The 27,943-nt window shown below is 43.1% G+C and overlaps 2 protein-coding genes across 3 annotated transcripts; one reads left to right on the top strand and one right to left on the bottom strand.

Moving 5' to 3' along the window:
- Positions 1-1,186: 1,186 nt before the first annotated feature.
- Positions 1,187-7,459, top strand: KDELR3 (KDEL endoplasmic reticulum protein retention receptor 3). Its single transcript, XM_040062496.2, has 5 exons — positions 1,187-1,645; positions 2,598-2,698; positions 3,193-3,351; positions 3,681-3,933; positions 6,732-7,459. Exons 1-5 carry the CDS (start codon positions 1,555-1,557, stop codon positions 6,770-6,772), a joined length of 645 nt encoding a protein of 214 aa, XP_039918430.1. The 5' UTR covers positions 1,187-1,554; the 3' UTR covers positions 6,773-7,459.
- Positions 7,460-7,523: 64 nt separating this feature from the next.
- DDX17 (DEAD-box helicase 17) lies at positions 7,524-27,584 on the bottom strand. 2 transcript variants are annotated; one of them, XM_040062494.2, is made up of 13 exons: positions 27,412-27,584; positions 22,688-22,838; positions 20,615-20,714; positions 20,343-20,476; positions 19,670-19,735; positions 19,226-19,367; positions 17,481-17,641; positions 17,221-17,393; positions 16,785-16,895; positions 16,268-16,329; positions 15,811-15,870; positions 11,333-11,572; positions 7,524-10,657 (listed from the first exon to the last, which is right to left on the bottom strand). In XM_040062494.2, exons 3-13 carry the CDS (start codon positions 20,664-20,666, stop codon positions 10,134-10,136), a joined length of 1,725 nt encoding a protein of 574 aa, XP_039918428.1. In that variant the 5' UTR covers positions 20,667-20,714; positions 22,688-22,838; positions 27,412-27,584; the 3' UTR covers positions 7,524-10,133. The 2 variants fall into 2 exon arrangements, with proteins under 2 accessions (XP_039918428.1, XP_039918427.1); XM_040062493.2 differs by lacking the exon at positions 27,412-27,584 and adding an exon at positions 27,005-27,373.
- Between the last annotated feature and the right edge of the window lie 359 nt (positions 27,585-27,943).

Below are 27,943 nucleotides of genomic sequence, written 5' to 3'. Positions count from 1 at the left end.
ACAACCGCCAACCTAATGGGCAGGGAAGAAATGTATGCAAATGTATTCAGAAAGGGATCTGGTGATGCTAATAGGCTGGTTAATCCTCTCAGAAAACACAGGAATAATACTTTCACACTCCGGTCGTTACGGATTTTACTCCAAGCAAGCCCATAAGGACAGAGAGAAATGTGTAGGGGATGGCCACAGGTCATGGCTGGGGACAGGGAAGGCAGCAGCCAGAGCTAGCTTTGGGACAGGAGCAGGCAGGATCACACAATCCAAGAGTAACCAAATTAGACCCATGGCCAAATACGATTTGCTCAGAGACAAGGAGACAAATTAAAACTTCCATTTGGTTGTACTAAATTAGTGATTAGATACTGACTATGTAATTGCTGGGTCTTGATGCAGAGGTCCTCCCACTGCTGCCATGAGATCTCCCTGCATAACTGCTGCTCCGAGGACAAGGTTCATCCAAAACAAGCTGGTCACCCAGCTTAATATATTTTCGAATATATTAAAACTTTCTAACAGTCACTACTGAGCTCCTTTCTGTGAAATCTATAAAACCAGCAGCAACCATGTGCTTCTTTCACTCAACACATTCCCTACATGATTTGTAACCGTTCTGCAGGAATCCAGGACTAATATTTTCAGTGAAGTTTGTTTCAAACCAGCCCTTGGGAGGATCTTTTGTTTTCTCTGGGGCTGTGCTCAGGGATCCACACTGCTCCAGATAGGGGACCTGAAGAAAGGGGTGCCTGGTGGGGCAGACAGCAGGAAATGGCCATCCACGAACAGCTGTGGAAGAGCCGCAGCGGCTTGAAAATTCAAATATCTCTCCACTTCTTTGGCTCCAGGAGACAAGGCGGAGCACTTACGAGAAAGTGCTGGAGGTGGGATGGGGCTGGGAAGGGCAGAGAGCAGAAGGCTGCTAACTGGGAGCAGGACAGAGGTTACTGCACTCATGGCGAATATCCCTGGAAAGCCTGGCTTTCGCTGGAGGGTGTGTCCTCAAGGCCAGAGGATGGGAATCCTGTTCCCTCTGCCTTTTCCCCTTTAACCACACTTCCGTGTGTAACTTGAGACAAGCAGGGGAAGAAAAAAGAGGAAGGAAAAAAAAGAAAAAGGGAAAAATAGCACAGTTATTCCCGCCTCTGCCTCCTCCTCTCTCTCCTCCCCGGCCAGCCAGGAGCCACGTCACCGTCACCCAGCACTGGCTTCGGAACTGCTCAGTCTGGAGAGCTCTCCGGGAGACAAACTCCAACTTTCAGCCCAAACCAGAGGGAGGAAGGCCCGAGACTGGGAGAGGGAGAATCCACCTCGGTGGAAAAGTAAACAAGCGAGACATCCAGCCTGGCAGGGGAAAGGCATCTGCAGCCACGGGAGAGGGGAGACTGAACTTTGCGCTACAAGAAGGAAGGGCTCCGTGCTCAGGGAAAAAGGAAAGTTGAACTGAAGGAGACCGTTCATTCAGTAGAGGCTCAGTGGAGAAAATCTTCACGTCCTTGCCCTCCTTGCCTGCAGAAAGGAGACACACTCCCTTCACCCCAGAAGAGTCCCCCTGGCACCATGAACATCTTCCGCATCCTGGGGGACATCTCCCACTTGCTGGCCATCATTATTCTCCTGGTGAAGATCGTGAAGTCCAAGTCCTGTGCTGGTGAGTGCCCCCATGTCCCGGGGAAGGAGGGTGGCCCTTCTCAGAGGGCGGCTCGGTGAAAGGTAGAACAAAATGGGAGCTGGAAAGGCCAGTGATAGCTCATACAAACTGGCAGCCCTCCCCTGTGGGCTGTTTGAGGGAAGTCATCATCTTCCTCTGGGAGGCCTCCCAGGAGAGGGCTGTGTTGGAAGGATGTGATGTGGCAAGGCGCATAGCCTCAGGCAGGTGTTGGTCTCAGGGTGGTGAAGTGAAGGAGAGGGTGGCAAGGCCGGAGTGAGGTGGAAAATGAGAGCACGAGGTTGTGGCAGCACCAACACCAACAACCTGGAGACAAAGCTGCTTTAGGCTGGAGGTTCTGCCAGTGGTGGACAGGTGCCAGAGGCTGCCCCATCCAAGGGCAAGGCAATCAAGACAGCAGCTTCCTGCCAGGGGAGTTTTGCTCACAGTTCCCTCCTCATGAGATTTTGGGGCTGGGCTGCTGGGGCTGCAGCCGTTACCACAGGTACAGAAGTGGATGGGTCTGACTGCATCTCTCTGCCAGCAGTGGCCAAGTTCCACCAGCGCCCCAGGGCTGGTCCTGCAGCTCTTCCCTCCTGTGGTAGATACCACATCCCACAGCCCCTGGTGAGGTGGGCAGGCAAAGGGGGAAGGGAGGGAAGAGAAAGGCCTTTTGACGAGGGCAAGGACTGAACTGGACAAAGTGGTGAACATGCCCACTGAGCACCAGTTCCTACAGGCAGCACTCAGGGACATCAGCAGGAACCTGCCCTGTTATCTGGGAGACTCTGGCCACTCTGGGGTAGAGCTACCTCAGCTGCCACACACCAGCCCTGGCTCACAAAACAACACACATACAAATGCTTCCTAAGCGTTTGGGCTTAAGGGGAAACCACCATGCCACAGACCCTTCCCTTCCTCTGCTTTACTTTCCTTTCATCTCCCTGCCATGCAGGAATCTCTGGGAAGAGTCAGATACTTTTTGCCCTTGTCTTCACAACCCGCTACCTGGACCTGTTCACGAATTTCATCTCTGTTTATAACACTGTGATGAAGGTAAGGAGAGGGCAGTGCAGCAGGAGAGGTTCCCCTCAGCTCACTGTGGCTTCTCAGGGAGGTGAGGGTACACAGCCACTGAGTTTTTCAGCCAGGAAGGGTGGATAAAGATGCTTCCTTTGGTGCTACTGTCCCTCCATTGACCAAAAACCCCCTTGCCACAGGCAGTAAGTGAGCTGAGCCATATTTAGTACCACTAAAACCGGAACAGGACACCATGAACCAAGCCTGCATGTCCTTGTACAGCAGGAGCTTAACATAAAGCTGCCATCGAGCCAACATTTTCACAGAGTGCCCCAGAGGGACTCAAATGTGAGATTCTCATGGCCCGGCAAGCTTTACCTGACCACTGGAATATCTCCAGCAGAAGTCAATGTAAGGCAACAAAGGCAAAGCATCCACCACTATCCTGACTTTTGGGAAAGCCAGCCTCTCTTTAAGCACGGAAAGTGCAATTGCAGGTAAGGTCTTACCATCTCCCTTCCCTCTCACAGGTAATTTTTTTGATTTGTGCTTACGTCACTGTGCATATGATCTATGTGAAATTCCGGAAAACGTTTGACAGCGAGAACGACTCCTTTCGCCTTGAGTTCTTGCTGGTCCCTGTCACAGGCCTGTCATTTCTGGAGAACCACAGCTTCACCCCCTTGGAGGTAAGGAAAAGCTGAGGCAGAAGAAGGGAAGGAAAGCAGCAGCAGCCTGACACCAGACAGCAGAGTGAGCAGCATGTTGAATAGCTGAGATTTTTAACAGCAAAAGCAGGCAGGAAAGGCAAAGTTGGCAGGCCTTGAAGACAGTACCATTTACAGAGCAGCTCAGCGCTGTTTCCTCTCACTCCCAGTACAGTGAGCTCATTTTCCCCAATTTCAGCAGCAATGCTCATCCCCCTCACACATCAGTGATTTGCCAAACAAAAAGCTTTGGGTCTTCACACATACTAACCAGCACTGACTACCCACTGCCTTCATTTTGCACCTCACAGATACTCTGGACCTTCTCCATCTACCTGGAGTCCGTGGCAATCCTTCCTCAGCTCTTCATGATCAGCAAGACAGGGGAAGCAGAGACCATCACGACACACTACCTTTTCTTCCTGGGCCTCTACCGGGCTCTCTACATTGCAAACTGGGTCTGGCGCTATCACACAGAGAATTTCTATGACCAGATCGCTGTCGTTTCTGGGGTGGTACAAACCATCTTCTACTGTGACTTCTTCTATCTCTATGTCACCAAAGGTAGGTAAACAGGTTGCTGTAATACTGAAGAGTTCATCCAACATTCTTGCAGTATAAGGCTGAGCTGCAGCTTGCCATGTGTTAATCCTATTTTTTGCTGTGTTTGTGATGCATATTGTGCAACTAAAGACCAGTTTAAAAAACATTTCTATTGATCCAGAGTGGGCATCACTGCTTGCAAGGCTCTGGAGGTGTGTGTGAAACACAGCAAGAATTAAACCGGAGTTAAGCCTGGTTTAACCTCACCTTGGGAAGTTAACAACTGAGGTACATTCAATTTTACATATATTTTTAAATATTATGAATCATGTAAAAAAAAACCCCAAAAAACAAAACAAACCAAACCTAAAAAGCTTTGAGGGAGAAAAAATAGCTGCAGGCAGACAATGTACCTGAGAAAGCAACTGCAGACATATGGAGATACTAAACCTTCTTTCCTTTTGATAGAGAAGATCAAGTTCTTGATTGTCAAGAACTGATTCTGTAGGAAAATGGGCATCGGCATAGACAAGACACTCCTGTTTTCCAAAATCAGGTGTCCCTTCCATTTCTGTGCCATGCTTTGGTAAATGGCTATCAGAGCTTAAAAGAGCACCAAGGGCACAAATCCTGTTAGAACTACAGTTTGCCGAGGATGAAGGACACTTAAAAACACCTTTCTGTTGAGGAGGATGGAATTAGATGAAATTAACCAAGCGGACAACTATTTTCCTCCTTCTTCACTCCCCCCAACAAGTCTGCCAAATGCAGTAATGACGGCCCACATTTGAAGTTTCAAGGGATGGACTTTGGTAGCTTCATGCAGTACACCTGCTGATAGAGAGGTCACAGGAGCACTGAGCAGGTGGCTGGCCTTGGCAAATTAAGACTTCCTTCCGTCATTAAATATATTTATAGCCAGAAAAATACTTTCTAAAACTGCCATCAAGGTGATCCATGTCAATTCCTTTTTTTTTCATTTTCTAAACTCAATCCTATTTTAGCTCCACTCAATTCATGGGTCCTGTGTCCTTCTGAATTTTGTGAGAAATCCATACCCTTTGTAGTTGTGATGGTGGAACAAAAGAGGGGAAAAACACAACTGCTGGCTCCCAATCTCACACTGCTAGCAACAGAGCTGCAAAATTTAGATGATACAGGAGGCAGGAAAAAAAAAAAACCACATTTGTAGACGGAACATCACAGCAGGAAGAGAATTGCTTTTTTTCTCTTTTGTTTTACACAAATGCTCTGGATCATGGGAGAGAAAAGGTGTTTGAAGACACGCAAATACTTTGCAATTATTTATGAAAGCCAGAAATATTGTATCAGGTTGCAACTCTTACATTTTTTTTAAAAACCAAACTTTAAAAAACATTTCTAACACTGAAGAGCTCAGAAAAAAAGGGCAGTGATGCTGAAAAAAGGAAGCAAAAATGTGTTATATAAAGAAATGGATTTAATAAGACTTCCGAGCCTATACCAAAGCACTGCAAAAGGATTTTTATAGAATGCTACTTTGTTTTATCTTGTTATCAAAACTAGATGAGCTCCCTTCTGCTTAACATAAGGACATGAAAGATATCCTGAGGAAGCTTTCAGCTCCCGAAAGCTTGTATTTCACAAAATGGCCAGGGGTGTGGGCAGTCAGGGTGGAGAGGGGATAATAATCTAATCCATGCCCCTGCTCACATTTTTCAAGGTCTTGTCCAGTAAGGTTTTGACTGTCTCCAGGGTGAAGCCTCTCTTGGAAATCTCTGCCACTGTCTGACCACCCTCACTATAAAATATTATTTTCAGATGTTTAAGTGGAATTTCCCATTGTCCCTTGCCCTGTCACTGGGCACCACTAATAGTCTGGGTCTGTCTCCATTCCTCCCATCCAGCACTCGTGCACATGTGCAAGGTGCGCCTCAGCCTTCTCAACACTGAACAGTCTCAGCTTGCAGCCTGTGCTCCTACATCAAGATGCTCTTATGTCCTCCTTGACTTGCCCATCTTTTGCTCTGAGAGCCCAGAGCTGAGCCCACCACCTCAGCTGTGGCCTCCCAAGGCTGAGTGGAGAGGAAGAACTCTGTGCTCACCCTGCTGGCAATCCAGAGGCTGGCTGCTTCATGGCAAGGGCACGTTGATGGCTTACGTTCAACTTGGCATACACCAGCACACCCAAGGCCTTTTCTGCCAAGCCACTTTCCAGCAAGGCAGCCCCCAGCACGTACTGGTGCCTGGACTGTTCCACCCCAGGGCAGGATGTGCATGCAGCTTTCTTCACCTTCACAAGGCCTTCATTTCTCCAGCCTGGCGCAGTCCCTCCAGCCTTACCCAGTCTCCCAGGCCTTCCCGCCTGGTGCATCCTCAGCACATCACAGCCCTTCCCTTTGGCACCCAACAGACACATTTTAAGCCTGTGGGCCCTCTGACATTTCCGAGAGGCATCGCTGCCATCCCAATGCTCAGCTCAGATAGGCTGGGAAGGGCTCAGTGGGGGCCTGGCCACAGACATTGATTCAGGCCATGCTCTGTATTAAAAGGAAGGGAAAGCACATTATCAAGAAAAATAATTAAGATGGTGCACTCATGAGAACAAGTAACCATGAAAGACAAACAAGAACCTTTTCCTTTTGCATAAAAGAGATTAAATAGATTGTGCTTTCCCCTCTCAGCAGCATTTCATAGTGGTTGTCTCCCGTTTGCAGTTTGCAAACCTAGCACCCCACTATCTGGCACTCTTAATTGCAAGTTAGAAAACATAAAATTACTGAAACAATAGAACAGTTGAATTCCACTAAATTTATTCATTACCTTCTTTCTCTTCACAGTCTTAAAAGGAAAGAAGCTAAGTCTTCCCATGCCTGTTTGAAGACATCCCACAGGCAGCGTAAGAAAATCCAAAGACAAAGCTGTTTAAGATCACAGCTTTCCTTCCCTGGCCCTTTTTGACTAATGGATGGCTCAGATGAGTTTCAGCCCAGCGCCAGGAAAACAAGGCTTGGAAACCTGAAATACTTTTCATCCATCAGACTCTTCCCCCTCCATTTTTTTATTTCTTCACACTTGAATTTGGTGCTAGTGCTGGCCAATACTGTAATACAATTTCTTCTCTCCCAGTTCTTCCCAGCATCTACATCCAAAACACACCTCCCTCCTGACCCAGAGGCAGCACAGGGGAAAATGTCACTCCCTTCAGTCCTTCAGCAAGTGCCCATGGTATAGGGAACATGTACTAAATGAAGTCTGTTAACTGACCCACTTCACAGGTGGCCGTCTGACACAGCAGATACTATAAACTGTTACTTTAACTCAGTATTAACTAAGACCAACTTGAAAATTAATTCTGCTTGACCTTCCCTCTCTTCAGGCCCTGCCTGCAACATTCAGGAAAAACAGACTGCCTTTGAATAACATGAATCTTCTAATCCCACAAGTATTCAAACATCCTCCCCGCTCACTTATTTTCAGTTTCCTTGTGTTCTACAAACAGGGACAATTTCAATTAAAATGCAGTGGGTTACCAAGAAATGTTTCCATCTCCTTGAATTTGACTTTTAAGAACTGGGAAGAACAGGGGCAAAGACAGCTTTACATTCCAAAAATAAAGACAAAGTTCAAAATTTATTGACAACAGTGTTTTTATTTATACCTACAAAAGAAAACAAGATGGTATCAAAAGGACAATTTACAAACTAAGAATAGTAACATAGCTCTTAGTATCCTGTGCCTGAACACCACAGATCTATGAATCTCTCAATTCAAGTCTTCATTAATACAACAGGAATGTGTTCAGAGATCAGCAGGTGTGTGAAACAAGATGCTGATCCCACACAAAGCTAATAACCCTTCCAATTGTTCAGAGAAATCCAAACAGTAAATTGCTTCAGGAAGTGGGAGGGGAGGAGACACCCAGCTCACATATCTGACACTCCCATAAACTTTTTACAGATTGAAAACAATGCAAACAACACTAGAGGCTAATGCTTTATTAACGAGGGCCCTCCAGCTGGTACACAGAGCAGAGCAGAGCACCAGGTGGGACAGGGGCAGCACATGCCATGGTGCATTTAACGGTCTGGTTGACACTCTGGACTGAACTGACACCCTGGACTTCAGCTGACCTCAATGGCAATAAAGCACTGCAAGACTTGGCATTGATGTTTGAACATGCACAAGTCACCCCCAAAAGTGAAAACGGTAAGAGACTATAAGGCAGCTTTGGCGGCCCAGAGACCCTTTTTAAAGCCAGTCAGTGAGATGTCCTACTTGTAAACCCTCCAAATTAAAAACAACAACAACAAGAAGCTCTACATTTGCTTACGAGGGAGGCCAAAGACCTCTAAGTCAGTGCCTGGATAAACAAAATGTTTCTGGTTTTCACTTAACACAAGCAAAGGAACTTCCTGCCCATGCACTGGAAATGCAAAACAGAATTAGGGAACTGAGGTTCTGGAAGGAAATCTCCCTTCTTCCTGTCAGCAACCTACCTGTGTACTGCACATATGAAAAAAAAAGAAAAAAGCGCATCCATCCCCCAAAATTTTATTCTGGGAAGAAATTAAAGTTTAAAAGAAATAATTTCTGTATAAGCAAGCTCTTTCCCAGGGCTATAAGAAGTTCCACTCTGCTACAGGAGTGGGCTGCTTTGTTCATTCATATGCAAGAACGCTAACAGAAAAAACCCACAACCCCCCTGCACTCTCCTAATGCAAAGAGTGCGCCTCAAACCAGGAGATGTATACATCCTTTTGTCATCTATCAGACCAAGAGCAGCCAACCCCTGTTATCATCTACTGCCTCTGAACCGTCTGGTATTAGAAATAACAAGTCAACAACATGCTTTACTAAAGGGGGAAACCCCCTTCACACCCACCTTAGCCTGTAAAATAAACAAGTTTTATTTACGTATGTACTAAAATTTCACTCTCCTCTAACAATTTTCTAAAATACTACCTACCTGCAAGAGCTCAGCTCAAAGGGACCAATGGAGCAGGGAAATGCACTCAAAAGCCAGAGAAAGCAATAGTCAGTACAAGGTACAAAAGAAACAAAGCTTCAGAATCAAGATGCACTAACCAGCTCACTGCTTACCTCATGAAAAGGCAATCTCCTGTTGCCTTTCTCCCCCTGCCTTCCCCCCAGTCCACCCTAGTCAAACCTTTACATTTAAGTGTGGAAAACTCTGTCATATTTCATCAAGTGTAGTGGCATTCAGAACATTCCCCATGACAAAAAGGAGCTTGTTTTGTGAAGGACAAACAAATAAGATAATAATATTCATCATTTCAGTTCTGCATAATTTCTAGGCTCTCAAGGAAGACTTCTTTCAATAAACCAAACAGAAATTTGAGAGCAGTAACCAATTTAATGATAATCAGGCTTCACTCATTTGCGATGCTGCAATTTAACCATCACAGGAAAAGAACTTACTTAGCTGAACATTTCAGCAGTGGTACCCACAGCAACTATCTGGTTTTCACGTAGTAAATGCAACACAGGTTTGGTCTCTGACACAGGGTTTTTATACCCAAGCTCTCTACTGCACGCTGTTACAGGTAGCAGAAATGGGGCTTCCACAACTACAGAAATCGCAAACAATATATCCAAGGCTTTACTCTGAACACCACCCAGCTCAAATAAATGAACAGAGTTTTCCTACGGAAAGTCACCTACAGTAAGATTAGAAGCAGTAATAGTGAGCTATTAAAAAAAAAAAAATATTAGGAGAAGTGCGCATTGCTCCCTTGCATTTATATTTTAAATCAAGTGCTTTTTGGCTCTCCCAATTTCCCATCTCTCTTTATACTTCCTGAAATTAAGTTAATGTGTTACAGAATAGAAACTTCTTTCCCTCAAAAGCAAATTTCTCACACAAACCTTACACACCAAGATGATCCAGCTGGGACCTATCTGCCTTTTAGAAAAACCAAAATTTCCAAATTCCTCAACATGCAAGACAAAAATAATAAAATTTCCAGTCAACTATACATATATCTTAAAAAAAAAAAAAAAAAAGAAAGAAAAAAAGAAAAAGGGAAAAAAAAAAAGAGGACAGAGTCATTAATGTGGACTGGGGGCCATTTTTGATGGGCTCAAGGGATTTAGATAGTGAATTCTAAGTCTAACCTGCATGAGCGACGTTACAATGGGAAAGAAGAGAAAGAAGAGAAAGAAGAGAGAGAAGAGGTTTCCCTAAATGCAAGGTCTACACTGGTCACCTGCAAGTGGTCTCATTTGCGGGAGGGGGGTGGGGGAGGGGGAGGGGGCGGGTACTGGTAGGTGGCAGTCTGTCCCATATAGCCCATCACGTTAGTGGCAGGGGGCTGCGGAAACTGTTGTGACATGAGCGGCTGTGGCTGCTGGCCTGAGCGCCCCACCATCCCTGCATACTGCTGTTGGGTAGTGCTCTGTGAGGTTCTCCCAGCCGTGGCAGCTGTGGTGCTGGCACCATAGCCACTAGCACTGTACTCTGCAGTGCCATAGCCACTCGTGCCATAGGCAGCTGCTCCATAGCTCCCTTGAGTGTAACCATATTGGCTCTGTGCTGCCCCAAAAGCAGAATTTGGGCTCCCGTAAGCACTGCCATAGGTCTTGTTGGCTCCATTGGCATAACTTTCACCACGCTCACGGTCTCTGAAGCCACCTGAGTCTCTCCGGCCCTCTTTCACTCCCCGGAGCCTCCTGTCACACTCTTCCTGGTACATCAGGTTAGGGTTGTTTACTGAACTGCTCGTTCGGTAACGAGAACGACCTCCTGGTGATGGATACATTAAGATTTAGCATCACGAACAAGTTCTTAAACAATGATCTCTGGTACACTTATGCCACCCTTTCTCCCTCTTGCACATCCCCAATTTTGCTCCCAAGAAGCACCTTCTTCTGACTGACTAACTTCTCTGAACAGCTGTGCATATGCCGCTTCATTTTGTTTAAGGAGTAAACATGAAGTTCAACAAGGGTTCTTCATGTATGTGCTTGGAGACAAAGAAATGGAAGAAATTCGGGACTAATTTGAAAGTATAAGGAAACTTCTTATTTCTTCAGGGAATGGGAAGAAAAAGTGTATCAGTTCCTGAAATTCAGTGTATCCCTTTACTAATTTCAATTTTGCACAGGCACCTTGTTGCCTCTCCTTAGTAGGAGCTGTCAGGAAGTAATTTCTGAATTTCTGAAGCAAAATCAGCTCCCTGATGACCTTGCAAGAAAAAAAAATAAAATTCTACAGCTAAAGTAAAACAGGGGACCGCCTCTCTCTTGGGACAGAAGTACTACATCTATATCAAGTGTTGGGACCTCAAGTACAGAACAGCTTTATTACTGACGTGTTATCTTAGACCTGACCTTACTAATTCCCCACCCTCTCTTAACATTCCCTCCCCCAAAACGGGAAACATAACCCCTGAGTAGCCCTTCTCCCTTGTGCCTTTACCTCCACCACCACCTCCTCCTCCTCTGTGGTCCACAAGCTGCATCAGCTTTGGATTGATGGCTTGATTGGCTTCTTCCAAGACTTTGATAAGCTCCCTGGCTTGTTTCAGGTTTCCTGGTGTGAAGAAGGTGTAGGCAGTACCTTTGTTGGTACTACGTGCGGTACGGCCAATACGGTGCACGTAATCTTCGGAGCTGTTCGGATAGTCGTAGTTTATCACAAATTTAACATCTTCCACATCTTGTGAAGTGCCCAGGAGCGAAGCACAGCGAAAGGGTGGGGTTGAGGAAAGGGGAGAAGAAGAGAAGATGTGCCAACGAAAGGTGGGGAGCACGAATGCAGGTGACAGTAATAAGAAAAAAAAATACAAAGTTAGTAATTGCATGGAATAAATACAAGACAGACTCATCCCAAAAGAGTAGAAGACTGAAATTTAAGATCATCAGGAACAAAGGTCAGTGTCCTGAAAAAGAATGGCAATTTTAAAGCAGCTTTGCCCTGTACTCAAAGTCATCCTCCTCAGAATGCATTTCTCTATCTTCCTGTGTCAAAGACACCGATGTCTGTGAATAAGTTAATTGAATTTCATACTTTTTTTTTTTTAACATAATCTGTAAAGTGAAAATGTCACCATCAGAGCAAACTGGGGTGGAAGAAGGGCAGAACTGCCATGGCAAAGCTTTTACTCTGTTGGGAGAAGTCTAACAATAAATAACAGTAATGAGATCACTTACCTTCCACTCGGTAACATGAAATAAAAAGCACTCTTAAAAATATTTACTTTTACAGTATTAATAAAATACAGTGAACTAATTCCCCTAGCCTAATGTTTTAGGCACTCAAATTACATTAGTCTTGTTCAGCCAACTCATTAAAAATTATTCAGACCTAAAGTATCTTAATTCAGCTTTGTAGTTATCACTAGAATGCATTGCACTAACATTTCCGTGCTGCTCTGTCCAGTTCTGGCAAGCTTGCATAATCTGGACAACCCTTGATTCCATAAGCAATTCCCTACTTCCATTGTCAGATGGAAGCAGGAAATAACATTATCCAAATGGCTTTGTATGGAAAACGGTTTTAAAATTTAGGAGATCAGAACTGTGTGTTTTAAGACAAGACTTTGTAAACTTATGGGATAGAAACCAAGTAAATGTTAGTGCAATGCTTCAGTGAAAGCACCTTAAGTATCAAAAGCATCTATTTGCTGTATTATACAGTATTTTCAAATGCACCATTCTACATTAAGTGCCCTAACAGCTCATTAAAAAAAAAATTAAATCTGCATTTTAACAAGAATATTCTGAAAATATCCAAGATAAAACACAGATTTCTGTGATTTCCTTTCCTCTTTTTGTTTTGTTTTAAAGAGAGAAACATTCTCTGTTTGTTACCAGACCGATGCACACTCCCTCCTCCTGTGGGAAACCGCTGCAGCCGATCCCGTCTCTTTGCCTTTTATTTTTGGCGGCCTCCTTTCGAAAACTCCGCCCTCTGACACGGGACCACTGGAGCGCGGGGAGCATGCATCAAGGGTCCATGGCAGCGAGAAGTCCCCACACACGCTCGCTCTGTGAACTGGCTTAGACGCTTCTCTGTAGCCCCATTTGGTTGTGAAGAGCCAGAGAACCTGGGCTCAGGTAAAAGTTTCAGGTCCTCCAACAGTTTTTGTCCCCTATCTGGGGCTCTTAGGGGCAATTGTCAAAAAAAATGAAGATACAAAAATTACATCCAAAGGGTCAGACTGCATCTATTGCCCAGACTGCATCAATTTCAAAGGGGTTGTAGGAAAAAAAAAAAACATTGAGGGTTGTTGTGACAAGAGGGGGACTTTATGTCTGTTTCTTATTACAGCAAAGGGGGGGCTCCTCAGTCTTTGCTGACTCCAAAGTCCTGAATCACACCAAAAAAAGGAAGTGAGAAGGCAGGTTTCACAGGGGGCTGCGCGAGTCTCCAGCTAGGGTCCTTGATGCAACAGTTTTTTTAAAAAGGGAAAGTGAAGTACAGAGAGGAGTACGTGTGACAGATTGCATCTTCACAGCCAGGTTGTAGCTAGACTGACAAGCTCCAGGCTACATGGTCCTCAGCCAGTCCCACTTTGCACATCCAGTAGCAAGTGACTTGAATTACCAGAGGATACAAGGATGTGCTTTCCTGTCAGAAAGCACAAGGAACTGTAGCTACCAATGCAGACAGCACTGACTTGACTGGGGAGGAGCAGAAAGAATGGGAAGGCAGAAGAGGAAGATGCAAGGGTGTTTTCCAGACTAGAAAGTGGTCCTGGTAGAGCACGCAGCTTGCTGAAGACCAGAGCGTGTACAAGACTCAAGCTTCTCCAGTCTAGCATGCTCCAAAGTGTTTGTGCACACTCGCAATCCTCCTGCACTTTTAGAAGGTAATGTAGCAGGATCAAGAATTGAGACTGTAAATCATTTTTGACAGCTACCTGGGAAACATTCCCATTGTCAGACCATCAGAACACCCTATGGCACAGACAGCCTTCAGTTATTAAATGGGACAGATATAAACTAGCAAACACGCTAGTCTAGAGAGCTGTTTAGACCATCATTGTAGATGTACCCCCACCCCTGCACTGAGAATTATCTGCAGCTGATATCAAAACTTCTGTTAAACAAAACAAACCAAAATCAATGTTTTTAGTTTAATAGACTGAAAAAAAAAAAAAATAAAAAAAAAATAAAAAAATCAGTGCAGAGAGAGGACCTCACTCCAGGGAATTATCACAAAGAAGTCATTACGGGACTAAGAACTTACCTGAAAGAAGCTTTTTTGAAACCAATGTTCCATTAGGAAGAGGGAAAGCCCTGGTGACTCAGCCAAAAGGCGCGCGCCCCTGTTTTATATTATTTAGGTAGAAGCCTTCACTTTCCAGGATCTTGGAGGAAGTCGTCCAGAAGTTTGCCAGTTAAGTGACTTATATTAAGCAGCAAACTCAGGGCCCCAAAACAAGCAGAGATGTTGTTCAGTAACAAGAAACAGACTCTGATACCTTCCCCCTTAGCTTGGGTGAAGTGGACAATGGGAAGTGGGGAGACTGTTTTCTGAAGTGTCATCCAATTGAGTCATTTTGGGGGAGAGTGTTGGTTTTCTTGGGGTTTTTTTGTTTGTTTGTTTGGTTGGTTTTTTTTTTTCTTTTTTGGGGGGGCAGGGTTGAGGCTGTTTTAAATGTCTAGGCAAGATGCACAAAGAAGCTACCAGCACATAGCAAGCCTGTTTAAAAAATGCTGCTAGAGAAAGCAGCTCTCTTTCATACAAACTGGTTTCAGGCCTCAGTCTCTTCTCCCAACAGGCCCAAGTTCTAACTGCACAGGTCCAGACATGACCCTAGAGGGCAGAGACTGAAGTCCATATAATCACTTCCTGAGGAAGTGCTGGACATTTTTTGAGGGGGGTGGGGAAGGAGGGGTGAAGGTTGTGTGAACAAAGGCTGCCAAGTCTGTTAATGGTCTGCCTGTATTAAAGTGACCATACGATGCACAGCACAGCCACCCTTTCAACATACAAAGGGAGCTCATATAACTGAGGCTTTTAATGAACTAGATTCTCTGAGTTAAAACTCCACCGATTTGCAGTAATTTATCTAGAATTTACTACAATGACACACTGACTCCCAAGCAGCTTATCATCTACCAAACTCGGGGCGGGCAGAGTATTCAGTGTCTGTTATTAAACTCAGAGCACTTCAGCAGCCATCCTCCTCTTCTAGGGTGGGCAGATGCGTAAGGACTGTGCTCAGCACATGGTGTTTCACAGGACAAATATGATTATAAAAGGGGGCACAACTGATGCATCCAGACAGATCATTTTCATACCACCAGAACAGAGCTGTGTGATTTTGATTCAATTACACATCTGGGTAACAAGATGTTAAAGGCCATATATCATCTCAGTGGTCCTGCCTAGAAGGAACACAGAGGAGGAGGGAAGGTTACATGTCAAGAGCAAAGATCTGGAGCAGTGCTTTCTCAGATGTGAATACATCTGCAGGGTAAACATGCATGCACACTGGGGTTGGGATGTTCAAATCTGTGGTGTGTCATATGGGGAGAATATTTGCTATTTGCTGTCGAAATGCTCTCCCACAACTTCCTACTTGAACTGCATCTAACACACTCTGAACTGAGAGCAATCCATCCCTACCATCCAGCAACAAAAGCTGGACTTGGGGAAGAAGTGAGTGTGATGGAAGGGTTGGGTTGCATAATTGGACGTCTCTTCTCCCTCTTGGCGATCGATTGGTCATGCCTAGGCCTTGCTGCAGACCAAAGCCTGTTCATTAGGAGCAGGAAGAGACTTTGAATATGAAAGAAAAAAAAAAGATTAATGTTAAAAAACGTATTTCACATGTGGGGGAAAATCACGCTTTGAATTTTTTTTTTTTTTTTTTAAAGAAACATTTTTCAGTCCAAAGAAGAAAAATATGCAGCAGTAGGCAAGAGTGGTCTATGTGTACAAACCTAGCCCACGAGATGCAACGTCAGTAGCAATGAGGATAGGAGCCTTTCCAGAACGAAACTCTGTAAAACAAAGCATGCTATGAAGCAAGAAGATGTTTCAAAATGATAAAGTTACCTGAATTTGATTTACATTAAATGCTCATTTTCCAGAAGCTAGATAAGGTAGGTCAGTTCCAGAAACCTCCCACAAGTCAGGATATAATGCCTCAATGATTGTTTCAGAATCCAGCTGTGTTAAGCAATTTTCCCACTTTGTTTTATCAAAACAAACACAAAAAGGCACAAGTACTGAAATTAAGAGTACAAAGACAAGTCCTTTTACACATGTCTATTTGGTCTAGAGATTTAAAAAAAACCCCAAAATACAACAACTAAAAAAAACCAGACCAGAGAAAAACATGTTTAGGTAAATTAGGTACAGCAGCCCAAGTTATTCTCCTGTCAGCGATGGACTCACCATTAAGCACCCAATCTCTTTCTGGCTGACTCTTGTCTCCATGGATACACATAGCAGGCCAACTGCCAAACAGAGATGTACATTAGTATAGCTAGAAAGTACATACATTAAAGGAAACAGGAAGCTTTACTGGCAATTTGTTCAAAAAGGAAAAACTATAAGATGTGAGAAATATTTTACTCTCTGACCTCTAGCTACCCAGCATGTGAACAGTAAAGCCACTACCCACATAAACAACCACTTAAGCCAAATCATGTTTGCTATATTGATACAGTCCCCATTAGTATTTCAGGATTCTGATACACTAAAAAAGCTATACCACTTACAAACACTCTCTCTTGTACTAAAGCTTTGATGGAGTGGAATCTTCTGGGAAACAATGACGGAATTCAGTCAAGAAAATAATGGATAAGTTGCTCCCAACAATAGCATCACGAACATTTAAATCTTACTGCTTTTGATTACAATTTTTGTTTCCCACTAGGAAAAAAGTGGAGGAAGGGGAAAAGCTAATCACCCATCTCTGCGCATCCTTCGAGTGAGATCATCACATCGCCTCTTTGTCTCCACAAAGATGATAGTCTTGTTTTCCTTCTCTGCCATGATTTCTTCCATCAGCTGTATCAGTCTAAAACAGACATGAGAGCCAAGATGTATATAGCCACACATACCAGTATACAGGATCTCTCTCCCAAGCCACTTTGAGGACATACACAACATACATCTCCACACAAATTAGTCAGTACCACACAGAATTTCTGCTGGTTGTACAAAGGTGTGGTCAAAGTATACACAAAAGATGGTTAATTACAGGACTGACTTACTTTGTAACACTCAAAGGTTAAATAGTAGTACAAGTAACTTCACTGTTTAGAATTCCTAGCAGGCTTACAAAGCATTGCAGGCTTTGAAGTACAACCAAATAAAGAGAAACGGTGGGAACATCAGCTTACTTGTGGTCTTTCTCACTTTCCATGCATACATCCACTATCTGCAGGATATTGTGGTTGGCACTTAGCTCCAAGTTTCCCACATTGATCTGAACATAGTCCTGCAGGAAGTCCTCAGCAAGCTGGCGCACTTCTTTTGGCCAGGTGGCACTCCACATCAGAGTCTGGCGGTCAGGCTAAGGAAAAGGAAAACAGATTTTTTTACGGTACTAGATTTCAAAGAGGAAAACAAAGGATGCTACCCTTCTAACAGGATCACACACCCTTATCTGGTCAACAATTTTACGTATTTGTGGTTCAAATCCCATGTCCAACATTCTGTCAGCTTCATCCAGCACCAGGTATGTACACCGACGAAGGTTGGTCTTCCCAGCCTCTAGGAAGTCAATCAAGCGACCTGGTGTAGCAATGCAGATCTCCACACCTTCAGAACAGAATAAGGAAAACGAGTAAGGCTCTTCATTTGAATGTCAACTGGTATTTTTAGTCAGAATGAATCACCTTCCACAGCAAAATTGTTTTTTAAAAAAAAGCACCACCCTCATTTGTACCCAAGACTGATTTACTTCAGTAGAAGCCCTAGTTTCACTTAATATTTTTTCCATTCTGAAATTACTGTTACAGTGCCATTAGAATAACAAATGCAGTACAGAAATGAAAAGGTTACTGCCAGAGAACACCTGTGAACAGCTGTCCAAAAATCAAAATGAAGTAAGCTTCTACTCAAGCCTGAGCCACCTTTATCCAGAATTACACAGTCTAGAGAGGTGTAATTTTCAAACACGATGTGCTTCTCTTGCTATATAGGTCAAATTACTTTCACTTTTTTTTAATATATAAAGCCAAAGCATGAGCTTTAATATTGAGTAATTATGCACCAACAGTGGGAGACAACCATCCTACCAACATTTGCAGGGATAAGAAGAGAGTTCAAATATTTCAAATTTACACCAGGTTCGGCAATTTACACATTCCTTAGAAGGCGGACCTGGTTTCCACCAATTCCCAAATTTTACTGGCGGCTATTTCAGTGTCACTGAAATGTCCACAGAAGGTAAGTTTCAGGCAGAAGAGGCATGAAAAAGATTTTCTTCTTAAGCAGATTATCTGTTTTACAGCGCTCCAGAAAGGTGTGCAAAAACCCAGCAAGCTGATCCTCCCAAGGACTCTTTATGAAACATGGGACTCTTCCACTGAAGATGCTGGTTTTGAATTGCAAAGTACCGTTTTCTTGAACAGAGATATCCCACAGATTCCTATCATGCATGTCTTTATCCCACTGCTGCAGTTTGCAATATGGACCCTGCAAACTGCAGTGGTAAGCTGTATTTTCTGATTTCTTGAATAGATCTGTATGTATGCCTGCCTTGATAATAACTCTTCCATCTTTTCACATAATTCCATTACGTTTTTTAATCTGGTGAAGATGAAAAGCCATGAGCACATTACTGCATTTGAAATTACAGATCACTTAAGCACTACCATGTTAAAGTTGTTCCTTAAGAGGGTACATTGTGCTTAACGCTTAAGAACAATTAAAAAAACCCACCCCAAAATGATAAAACCCCCCCCCACTGTGACCAAAGCAAAACCACACACTGCTCCTGCTGTCCAAAGAAGTTTCTATACGTTAAGAAACAAAGATTGATTATTTGAATGAACATAGGCAGAAAACTTGAAATCTGCCTTAAGAAAAATCCTTCCTTAAACATGCTGGTGTTACATTTCCTTAAAATAACCTGTTCTCTTTCTGTGAAGTTTTCTTTTCCCCTTTCTACACCCTGATGATCTTCACAAGTGAAATATTCAAAGAGCAAGGAGAAAGAAAATCTAATATCCAGGTCACTATAGAGCAAAGAAGAGAGGAGAACTACCTCATGAACTATTGTTGCAACAGGAGAATAAGACACTCATTCACCCCTTCCAGACAGGTTTTGAGAAGTCTTATTTTTACAGACTTTACAATACCACTTCCTCCAGAAACTGCAAGCACCCATTTTAAAATTACCTCTTTCTAAATCTCTGATCTGTGGACCTTTGGGTGCTCCTCCATATATGCAGGTACTCTTCAGTCTTGAACATTTACCATAATCATCAGCCACCTGCTGCACTTGCTGGGCCAACTCTCTAGTAGGTGCCAGAACCAGACACTGCAAAAGGAAATGATTCACGAAGAGTCAAGCTGCATATGCATTCCTAACACAAAACCTAAGCAAAGTCGGACCATCTCCTCTTTATTAGCTAAAACATTTAAATTATCTTTAGACTATGTCAGCAATTGCACAGAATTTCAACTGAGTGGGATAATCACATTGTGATAGTAAAAATTCCTATTCTCATAGGAATAGGATAGGAAAAACTACGATTCTGATACATCAATTAAATAAAGCACCATCTCATTAACAATGTCATGCCATACATACAAAAAGGAAGAGAATCAACAAGCACTTACAATTGGGCCATCCCCTCTCTCCAAATACGGCTGGTGGTTGATGTGAACAATCGCAGGTAACAAGTACTAAAACAGAAGAAAACAATATTCCAAAATATTTTAAAATTGTGATTCTGCAAAACCAGATACCTGCATTTATCCAGCAAAACAAAAGAGCTGCGGACCAATTGCATCCACTCTGGCATAAGCACAAAAATTGACTGCTCAGCACCTCTGGAATGAAGGCTCACTTAAATCTGGAGCCTAAGTTCACAGAACTGAGCAGTCATTACTTTAGCCAATGTTTTTCATAAAGGATAAAAATCCTTTCTTACACTGCAGTTAAAATTACTGTCTATGCTGAAATTTAACCTTTTTTTTTATTTTAACCTGTGTATTTTATAAAACAAGTGTGCTAAAGAGAACATCCTGTTTTTAAAACCAGAATATAAACATAGACCAAAGAGAACTAACTAAGCATCCAAACAGGAAGACACATAAAATACACACCTGTGAATACAACAGGCTCGTAGTTGAGCTGAAACTCAAATGTCCCCCACGATGCAATACAAGAAGTTTTAAAAATGCAATCATCCCACTGCTAGTATTTGCAAGCCCAAAAATTAACCCATAGGTAATTTCTGCCAGGTGACCAGGAAAGCTAGGTGAAGAAATAAAAGGAAAGAATACACACTGCTAGTGTCTTCCCAGATCCGGTCTGCGCAATGCCCACCATGTCACGACCACTGAGGGCTAGTGGAAAGCCTTGGCACTGAATCGGAGTGGGTTCTGTGAAGTTCTGGTCCATCAAGGCATCCATCACATACTCTTCAGAATTTAAGAAAAGAATAAATTTCTTAAAGGATAACTGAGGCTTTAGAGAACCTTTTAGAGAATACAACCAGTAATGGTTCAGATATTTTCTGAGCAATCCTCATGATCGTAAAGAATGGCAAAAGTACTTACGCGGAAAGCTACACTGGTGGAAGGCAAACACCGGCTTGGGGCAACCCTCCATTCCCCGAATTGTTATCTCCTTCTTCCTTCGCAATTCTTCAACTTCATACTGTTTTTATGTAGAAATAAAGGAAGGAGAAAAAAAAAAAATAAAAAAAAGGCACCAAAAGTGACAAATATCAGCAGGGGCCTAAGGTGTGGGCTTCTAACTACTGACTCTCTTCAAACCTCAGGATAACAGCTTTGTTAGAGAACAAAATTAAAAGAAAGATCTAGGAAAGACCACTTTCCTAAAGACTGTATTTTAAGACTGAGCTCTTGTACAGCTTCTCTGATATTCAGAGGTATGAGCTCTCTACATAGCCTAGAAGGACAAATGTCAATCTCTTCTCCCAATCAGTCCTTCTAAATGAAAAGTATGTTAACAGAGTATTTTTAGGAATTACACTTTTTCCAGAAGCCAGAAGTGACCGACAGCTAGGAAAGTGATTAGAGGAGGGTAAGAAACATGCTTTATGTGACAGTGCTAAGAATTAAACAAACTAAATAGGTCCTAATGTATCATGATCAGAAGGCAGAGCAGTTCTCCTTCAATTAACACATTCCAGAAGTACATAAATAGAGAGTTCTTGCTGGATAACTTGCAACTCAAATGTTTCTAGGAATTGTTTCAGAGAATGGAAGAAGCTGATAACATCATAAAGATACCCTAGGAACTCACAATTTTTTAAAGGAATTTTGTGCAATATTTCTGAAATGCGTAGCCACATAAGCACAATTTCTGGATTAGAAAAAGTGTTTTATTTTTGTCTAGGTTATCTTACAAGTCCAACTGCCCTTTGCAACATGCTTCAACCTTATTGTAATGCTTATTAGGAATCAATAGAGACACATCAATACCAAATATGCACTTTATCCAAAGCAATAGATTCAGCTCTGAGAATCCCCTGAGCTTGAATTAAAAGGTAAAAAAAGAAAATGAGTTCTGGGGAAAATGTGAAAATCCTTTTAGCTGGCTAAGCCAAAGGCAGCTACAGCAGCTCATGCAAACCATGGTTTAATAGCTCAAGTTGTGGTATCTTTAAGAAGTCAATATCCCCTTCAATTCCTTTATGCCGCATGCATATTTCACATAAGGATTTGTAAGTCTATGCAATCAGATAATGACATTTTGTTTGTTTGTTGCCTCATATTAAGAACAAAATCTCGTAATTTCTGATTTTAAAAATACACTGCGAGAAAGCATAGTAGACTAGACTCAAGTTTGGCAGCAAACGAAGATTACTGTATCCACAGAGTAATGCACCTGGTTTTCAGCCCTCTGTGTGAGAAGGACATTGTTTTAATGGGGCATGTCCAATTATGGGTGAAAGCTGGTGGCTGCAGAACAGGCCATATGAAGACATACTGGAAGCACTGGATTTGTTTAGCTTGGGAAAGACTGGGCTAACAGTGACCTTTAACTGCTACTTTCAACTATTTGATGGGTCGCTATAGGAAAGATATTCAAAATCCCACATGAAACATTAAGCCCTGAGACAGGCACCCAGAGAGGATATAAATTCTCCTCATCTCTGGGGATATTCAAACTAAAAAGGACAAGGCACTAAGCAACCTGCTTTAGTTCTAACATTAGTGCTGCTCTAAGCAGAGGATTACAGTAGAGATGTCCCCCAAGGCCTCTTTCAGCCCAAAATTACTCTTATGACAAAATATTACTTTCAAGCCTCTCATGTATTTCTGTCACTTTTAGTTCATTTTCTTAGTTTTTTTCCACGGCTTCTCCAGTACCGTAACTCTCTAAGCTTTATCTCCACTGACAAATCACTAGACCAGACAAACATTATGAAGATGCATTACAAATGACAAAAAATAAAATATTTCATATAAAAACAACCAAGAAGAGAAACATATCCTTTGCTAATGTTAAATAGGAAAGGCAACTAGAACCAGTACTCAGCAGAGTACACATGCCAAACAAGCATAATGAAGAGTCAGCTCCATTTCCCTTGTTGTCCCAAACTTCCTAGGACAAGTTTTTGAACTCATTATATTTTCTGTTGCAGACAACACAGCACTTACTGGAGTAAGCCTGGCCACTTCCGGATGTTCCACATAAAAATTCTTCTCAAACTTGGGCAGTTCATTTAAATCCCATTTTTTCTTACGTAAACGTTCCCCAGGATTACCAAATTTCTTTGGAGGAAGAGGACCTCCACGACTTGCTCCAAACCTGTGAATGTGAATGTTAAGTTATTTTAAAAAATACTACCACTACTTAAAAACTATTCTAGCATTACTCAGGAATTTTCTTAACCATTTTCTATTGTGTTTCCCCAAGCAGATATATGAGCACAACATTCAAGCAAGTCCTCCCTCCAATCACTATGATGGTATAAAACTTCTTGAAATAACAGAAACCTGCTTTGGGTTGGTTCTGAACCTAAAAGCATGTATCGTAAATCACCCCTGTAAAGCTCCTGTCTCTGGACACGGCTATGTGCATACCTATGGCATCTGTCATGAAACTGACAATGCACTTACAACACTGTTACATAAAAGGGATGAGAAAAATCTCTCTTTGCAAGCTTTTCTCTGTTTCTCAAGATTAGTTTTACACCAAACAGCTATTTCACTATCTCCCCCTCTGTATCTTCTCTCTCTCTTCTTATCAAGAAGTATGCCTCAAATGAAAAACAGGAGACTGAAGAACAGAAAGTAAACAAGTCCAGCCAAGCCTGCAAGTCCATCTGTAATCAACAAAATTTAAAAAAACCCCTTATTTTTAAAATCCTAGCAAGGGAAAAAAACAAAACACAAAACAAAAACAAACAAAAACAAGAAACCACTATAAGAAAAATCATATCCTCTCTCAAGTGCATTGTGAAGACTGAAGAGAGTAAGAAACTCATGTTCACCAAAAAGATTCCAACTAGCAGAACAATGCAAAAATTTCTTTTTAAGTTTTCTTTATCCAGTTAATTATATACACTTCAGACGGTTAAGAACTAACTGTAATGACTAGCTAATGCAATAGCCAAAACAGGAGCTTCTGGCAGTAAGCTGTAAGAGTAACTAAAAACCCAGTGACATGAAATTATTATTTACTGTAAATATCACGAACCATATTTTTAAATAACACACACACCAAAAAAAAAAAAAAAAAAAAAAAAAAAGAAGCTACAGCACTTTCATCAGTATTATACAAGCTCAGCAGAAGGAACTTTTCTAAATGCTATCAAATCCATTTTTGTCCTAAAGGTACATATGCAAAACAGCAATTCATGAGACATGCCCATTTCAAACTACTTTTAGACAGGAAAACCAAAGTGTCTGCACCTTACCCAGGCAGTCCACTAGTAAATTAAAAACTGTTAATGAAATAAATGGAAAGCAACAAAGTCTCTAAGCAACATTCTTACAGGAGTAAACTGTGGATGAAACAGGGGGTGGAAGAGTTACCAAAAATAAACAACTGAAAAAAAAATTTGAATTATCTTAAGTACAAGACTACCTGCTCAAACATTAAGTGCATCTGTTCTTTAAATCACTTCCTAATGGAAACTATAAATTATAATGACTAAGAGACCAAAGAAACAGAACTCAAATCAACATTCTAACAGGAAGAAGTGGTTAAATTGTTGGAAAGGACAAGTACGGTAGATATAATTTAAATTAAAACCTGCTAAGTTAGTTTTAAAATGTCTGCTGTGTTGCAACTGCGCATTAGGCTTCTTCCCTTTCCTATAAATATCCTGTATTTTCTCATCTGTGTGTCTATCAGATCCCCCAGACAGCCTGCACAGTCATCAAGTTTTCTCATATGGAAAAGACTGTGAAACTCAACTTCAAAAATGCATTTAAGCATTATGTTTCCTTCCAGGACAAAGGAAAAAAAAAGGCACAGACTGTCATTTACAGGGACATTCACCTTTAGTGATGATGCGTTAACAATCATGCTAAGCTGAGGTCAAAATGTCAATAATTTCAGTACCCAAGCAGTTCCTACAAAACCCATAACCTTATTCAAGTCCACCGGAGGTTCAAAGGGTTGAGGAGTTCCCTTAGGAAAGGAAACATGACAGGATTGCTTGCAAGACTGGACACTGCAACAGCTAGGTACTATGAATACTTGCTCCACAGCTATCTAGAGAGGAAAAAATGCTATATTCTACACAGAAGACACATAGTTTCAGTTCTCCACTCTTACACACAATATGCCTGGATACTGACTCTGAAAGGAAGGAGCCCTATAGCAGCCCTTGAAAGCTGTCTCTGTGGGAGTTTATTTGCTAAACTGGCAGTAAATGACACTTCACATTCTGACTCCAAGTAAAATGAGATTCCAACTCCAATTAAACTGACTTAAATCTAGTATTATCCTGATTTGCCAATAGCTCTTTTCAAAGATAAATTCAGGCTGGCTCAAAACATTCTTCCCTTATTTTACTGGTGCCATCACTTCTGGGATGGAACTGAGTAGATCTGATACATTCCAGAGCAAAACATAACAATTTTCCATCCTCAGAAGTCACCTACAGCTCATTCCTGACAAGAGAAAACTAGAAACCTTGTATATGATTAGACTACAAAAGAAGTGCTGATAAACTTTCAGATGCTGCTAAACCAGCACACTGGGTGGCCCAACATTTTATACAGGTTATTTATGAAGTAAGACAGTTGTCAGTGGTTACAGATATTTTCACACCGTAAAAGGATGTATGTAACAAATTGAATCCTAATACATTAAAGCTTCCAGGATAATACAAAAAAAAAAAAAAAAAAAAAAAAAAAAAAAAAAAAAAAAATCATGCAAATGTCCACAAACATCACAAAGAAACCTGTAAGCACTTCTTTCACTCATGCAAAACCCCTGATCTAAAAAGAGAAGCATCCACTGTAATTAAAGACTTTACAGAAAATCAATTTACACTAATTTTAAGGCACATCAAGTGTTGCGGCAATGCTTTGGCCAGTGTTCTTTTAAGTAAGTATATAAAAATCTGCATACTCAAACTCACTCACTAAACTCCAAAAACATCTGTGCTCTGATCTATCTCAGACTTGCCAAAGCGCTTACTCCAATGTCCTTGTGTTAAAGTGAGGTGGAAATCTCTTAGCAGATAAACACCAGAACCCTCCTCTCTGTGAAAAAAAAAATGAAAGTATCTTTTAATTTCAGAATGTTAAATGTGGGTGCAAGATAAAGCAATGATAGAACTATCTCCTTCCACAGACGACGAAAAACTGAATGCCAAAGTGCAGTGCAACGTACAGCAAAATATTCTTTAGCATCCCAATGGCAAGGGAAACAAGAGGAAAAGGAGGTGGGGGAGAAAAAAAAAAAAGAAAAAAAATTGAGAGAAGAGTCATTAATTGAGATCTAGCTTACCATATAGCAGAACCCACATTATATGTTTTCTGCTAATCCTTGAGAACTACTCACGATCTGAAAATGCCACTTGCAGAAATTACTTTTAACTTTCTCTTTAAAAAGGCCTGGCACAAATACCTTATTAGTTTCAACCCTTAAATACCTCGAGACTCAATCTAGTTATGCAGTATAACGGCACTGTATTTATCGCTGTCATTCCCAAAAGAAAAAAAATCACATCAAATCAAACTTTGCAAAAGCCTTTTACAAGCCAAACCTCTTTTAAACAACAGATTAAAGAGTATCTAGCACTAGGCCTTTACAGAACCACACAAACGATTTCTGTAGTACTATGTAAGTTTGGCATGTAAGTGTGGGCCGCACCATGGTTCACCGAGATCACCCTCCCGAGTACACAAGTCCCCCCATGACAGTGTTTCCAATCTCATCTCCTATCACGGTAAGCCTGGGAGCGCAGCTGAGAGAGATCTTCCCCCCACTGCCGTCTTTCCAGTAAGTCTAGAAAGAGCAATGACAACCAGAAGGGCAGACAGAAGGACAACCAGCCCTGCCAGGGCCACCGAGACGTTCGTGGCTTTCGGGGGGGAGGGCGCCACGGGTCTCGCAGTGTAAATAAGGGGTCTAGCAGAAAATAATTAGGGGGCAGGGTGGATGCAGGCCTTAAAATTGCAAGAAATGCTCAGCATTAGTTACACATGAACGGTGGAAAAGCTAAATAATAATAATAATTTAAACAAAACAAAACAAAACAAAAAAACCCACCACGAAACGCTCAAAACCCGCGACCCCGCCTTGGGGACAGGTAAGTCTCCAACAACCGCCGCCCCCACACGAGAATCTACGGGGGGGAAATCTCCAATTTCCACAAACGGGATTTTGGCTCCCCCAATACCGCCATTCCAACACACACACCCCGAACCCCGCGGCCTCCCCCCGCTCCCAACGCAAGAGCTCGGCTTCCCCCATCGGCCCCCCGCCGTGCCGACCTCCCTTCCCCCCCTTACCCGCCACGGTCTCGGTCGCGGCCCCGGTCCCCGAAACCTCTCATAGCCCCCGGAGGGGTGGGTGAGAGGCAGCGGAACGCCGGCCGTGGGGACGGCGAGGGGCTGGGGGTACGGGGAGAGGGTCCAGCCAGGGGCGGCTGCGCCTCGGAGGCCTCGCTTTGCGCCACCTCGCCTCTTTGGTGGGACACAAAAGGAGAAGAGGTGGTCAGTGGGTCCGAGACCCGCTGAGCGTCAGCGGCCGGAACGGCGGGGCTCTCGGTCGGCTCCAGGGCCCGGGTAGTGTGGAGACACCAGCGTCTTCTTCCTCCGCACTCCTAGCACAAAATGGCCGCCGCCGCCTCGGCCCGCTCCGCATACGTTACGGGCGGCCCGGCGCTGCGCAAACTGCGGCCCTCCGAAATACTTACGCCTATTCACCGAACCCAACTACGCACTAAGCGCGCTCGGCGAAACACCGCCCCGTGCAGTAGCAGGCGGGCTACGAAAGGTGCGTAACGTTCTTTACGTAGAGCTGGGGCCCCGCGTGAGGAAGGCGGAGGGGCGGAGTGACACTATTCCCCAAAGTCAGCTACGCAAGGAGCGCGCTCCGTAACCCCTTCTGCAGGGCAGGGAACACCTTGCAGAGGCGCACGTTACGTAAGTGCACGGCGTACGCAAGGTGCGTAACTCAGGCTGGCGTAGGGCAGAGCCCGGTGCGATTGGTGTAACGTTCTTACGCGGAGGTGCAGGCCGGGCCGGAGGGTTGCGCTGGTTTCGCAGACGGTTTGAAGAATACGGCTCGTCGTCTCCGCGCTCGCGGGCTCCGCCGAGCTGGCGGCGGAGTTGAGGATACAATGATGGGACAATGGCAGAGCAATAACGGGACACTGGGCGACGGGACGGGAGCGGCCCTTTGGACCTCTGTGGCGGCTCTGGCGGGCCGAGGTTATTCCCTGTCAG

This window comes from Hirundo rustica, chromosome 4, assembly GCF_015227805.2.
Source record: "Hirundo rustica isolate bHirRus1 chromosome 4, bHirRus1.pri.v3, whole genome shotgun sequence".
NCBI lineage: Eukaryota > Metazoa > Chordata > Aves > Passeriformes > Hirundinidae > Hirundo > Hirundo rustica.
The sequence above is the reverse complement of the archived record's forward strand: the minus strand, read 5'-3'. Positions and strand labels throughout refer to the sequence as shown.

Excerpts from the sequence above, each read along its gene's own strand:
- KDELR3 (XM_040062496.2), top strand. The coding sequence starts at position 1,555 with ATGAACATCTTCCGCATCCTGGGGGACATCTCCCACTTGCTGGCCATC. Across the intron at positions 1,646-2,597 it reads GAAGTCCAAGTCCTGTGCTG|GAATCTCTGGGAAGAGTCAG; the intron begins GTGAGTGCCCCC and ends CCTGCCATGCAG. Across the intron at positions 3,934-6,731 it reads CTATCTCTATGTCACCAAAG|TCTTAAAAGGAAAGAAGCTA; the intron begins GTAGGTAAACAG and ends TTCTCTTCACAG.
- DDX17 (XM_040062493.2), bottom strand. The coding sequence starts at position 27,048 with ATGAGAGGTTTCGGGGACCGGGGCCGCGACCGAGACCGTGGCGG. Across the intron at positions 19,736-20,342 it reads GATCTGGGAAGACACTAGCA|TACTTGTTACCTGCGATTGT; the intron begins GTGTGTATTCTT and ends CTTCTGTTTTAG. Across the intron at positions 16,330-16,784 it reads CGAAGGATGCGCAGAGATGG|TTGGCCTGCTATGTGTATCC; the intron begins GTGATTAGCTTT and ends TCTGTTTGGCAG.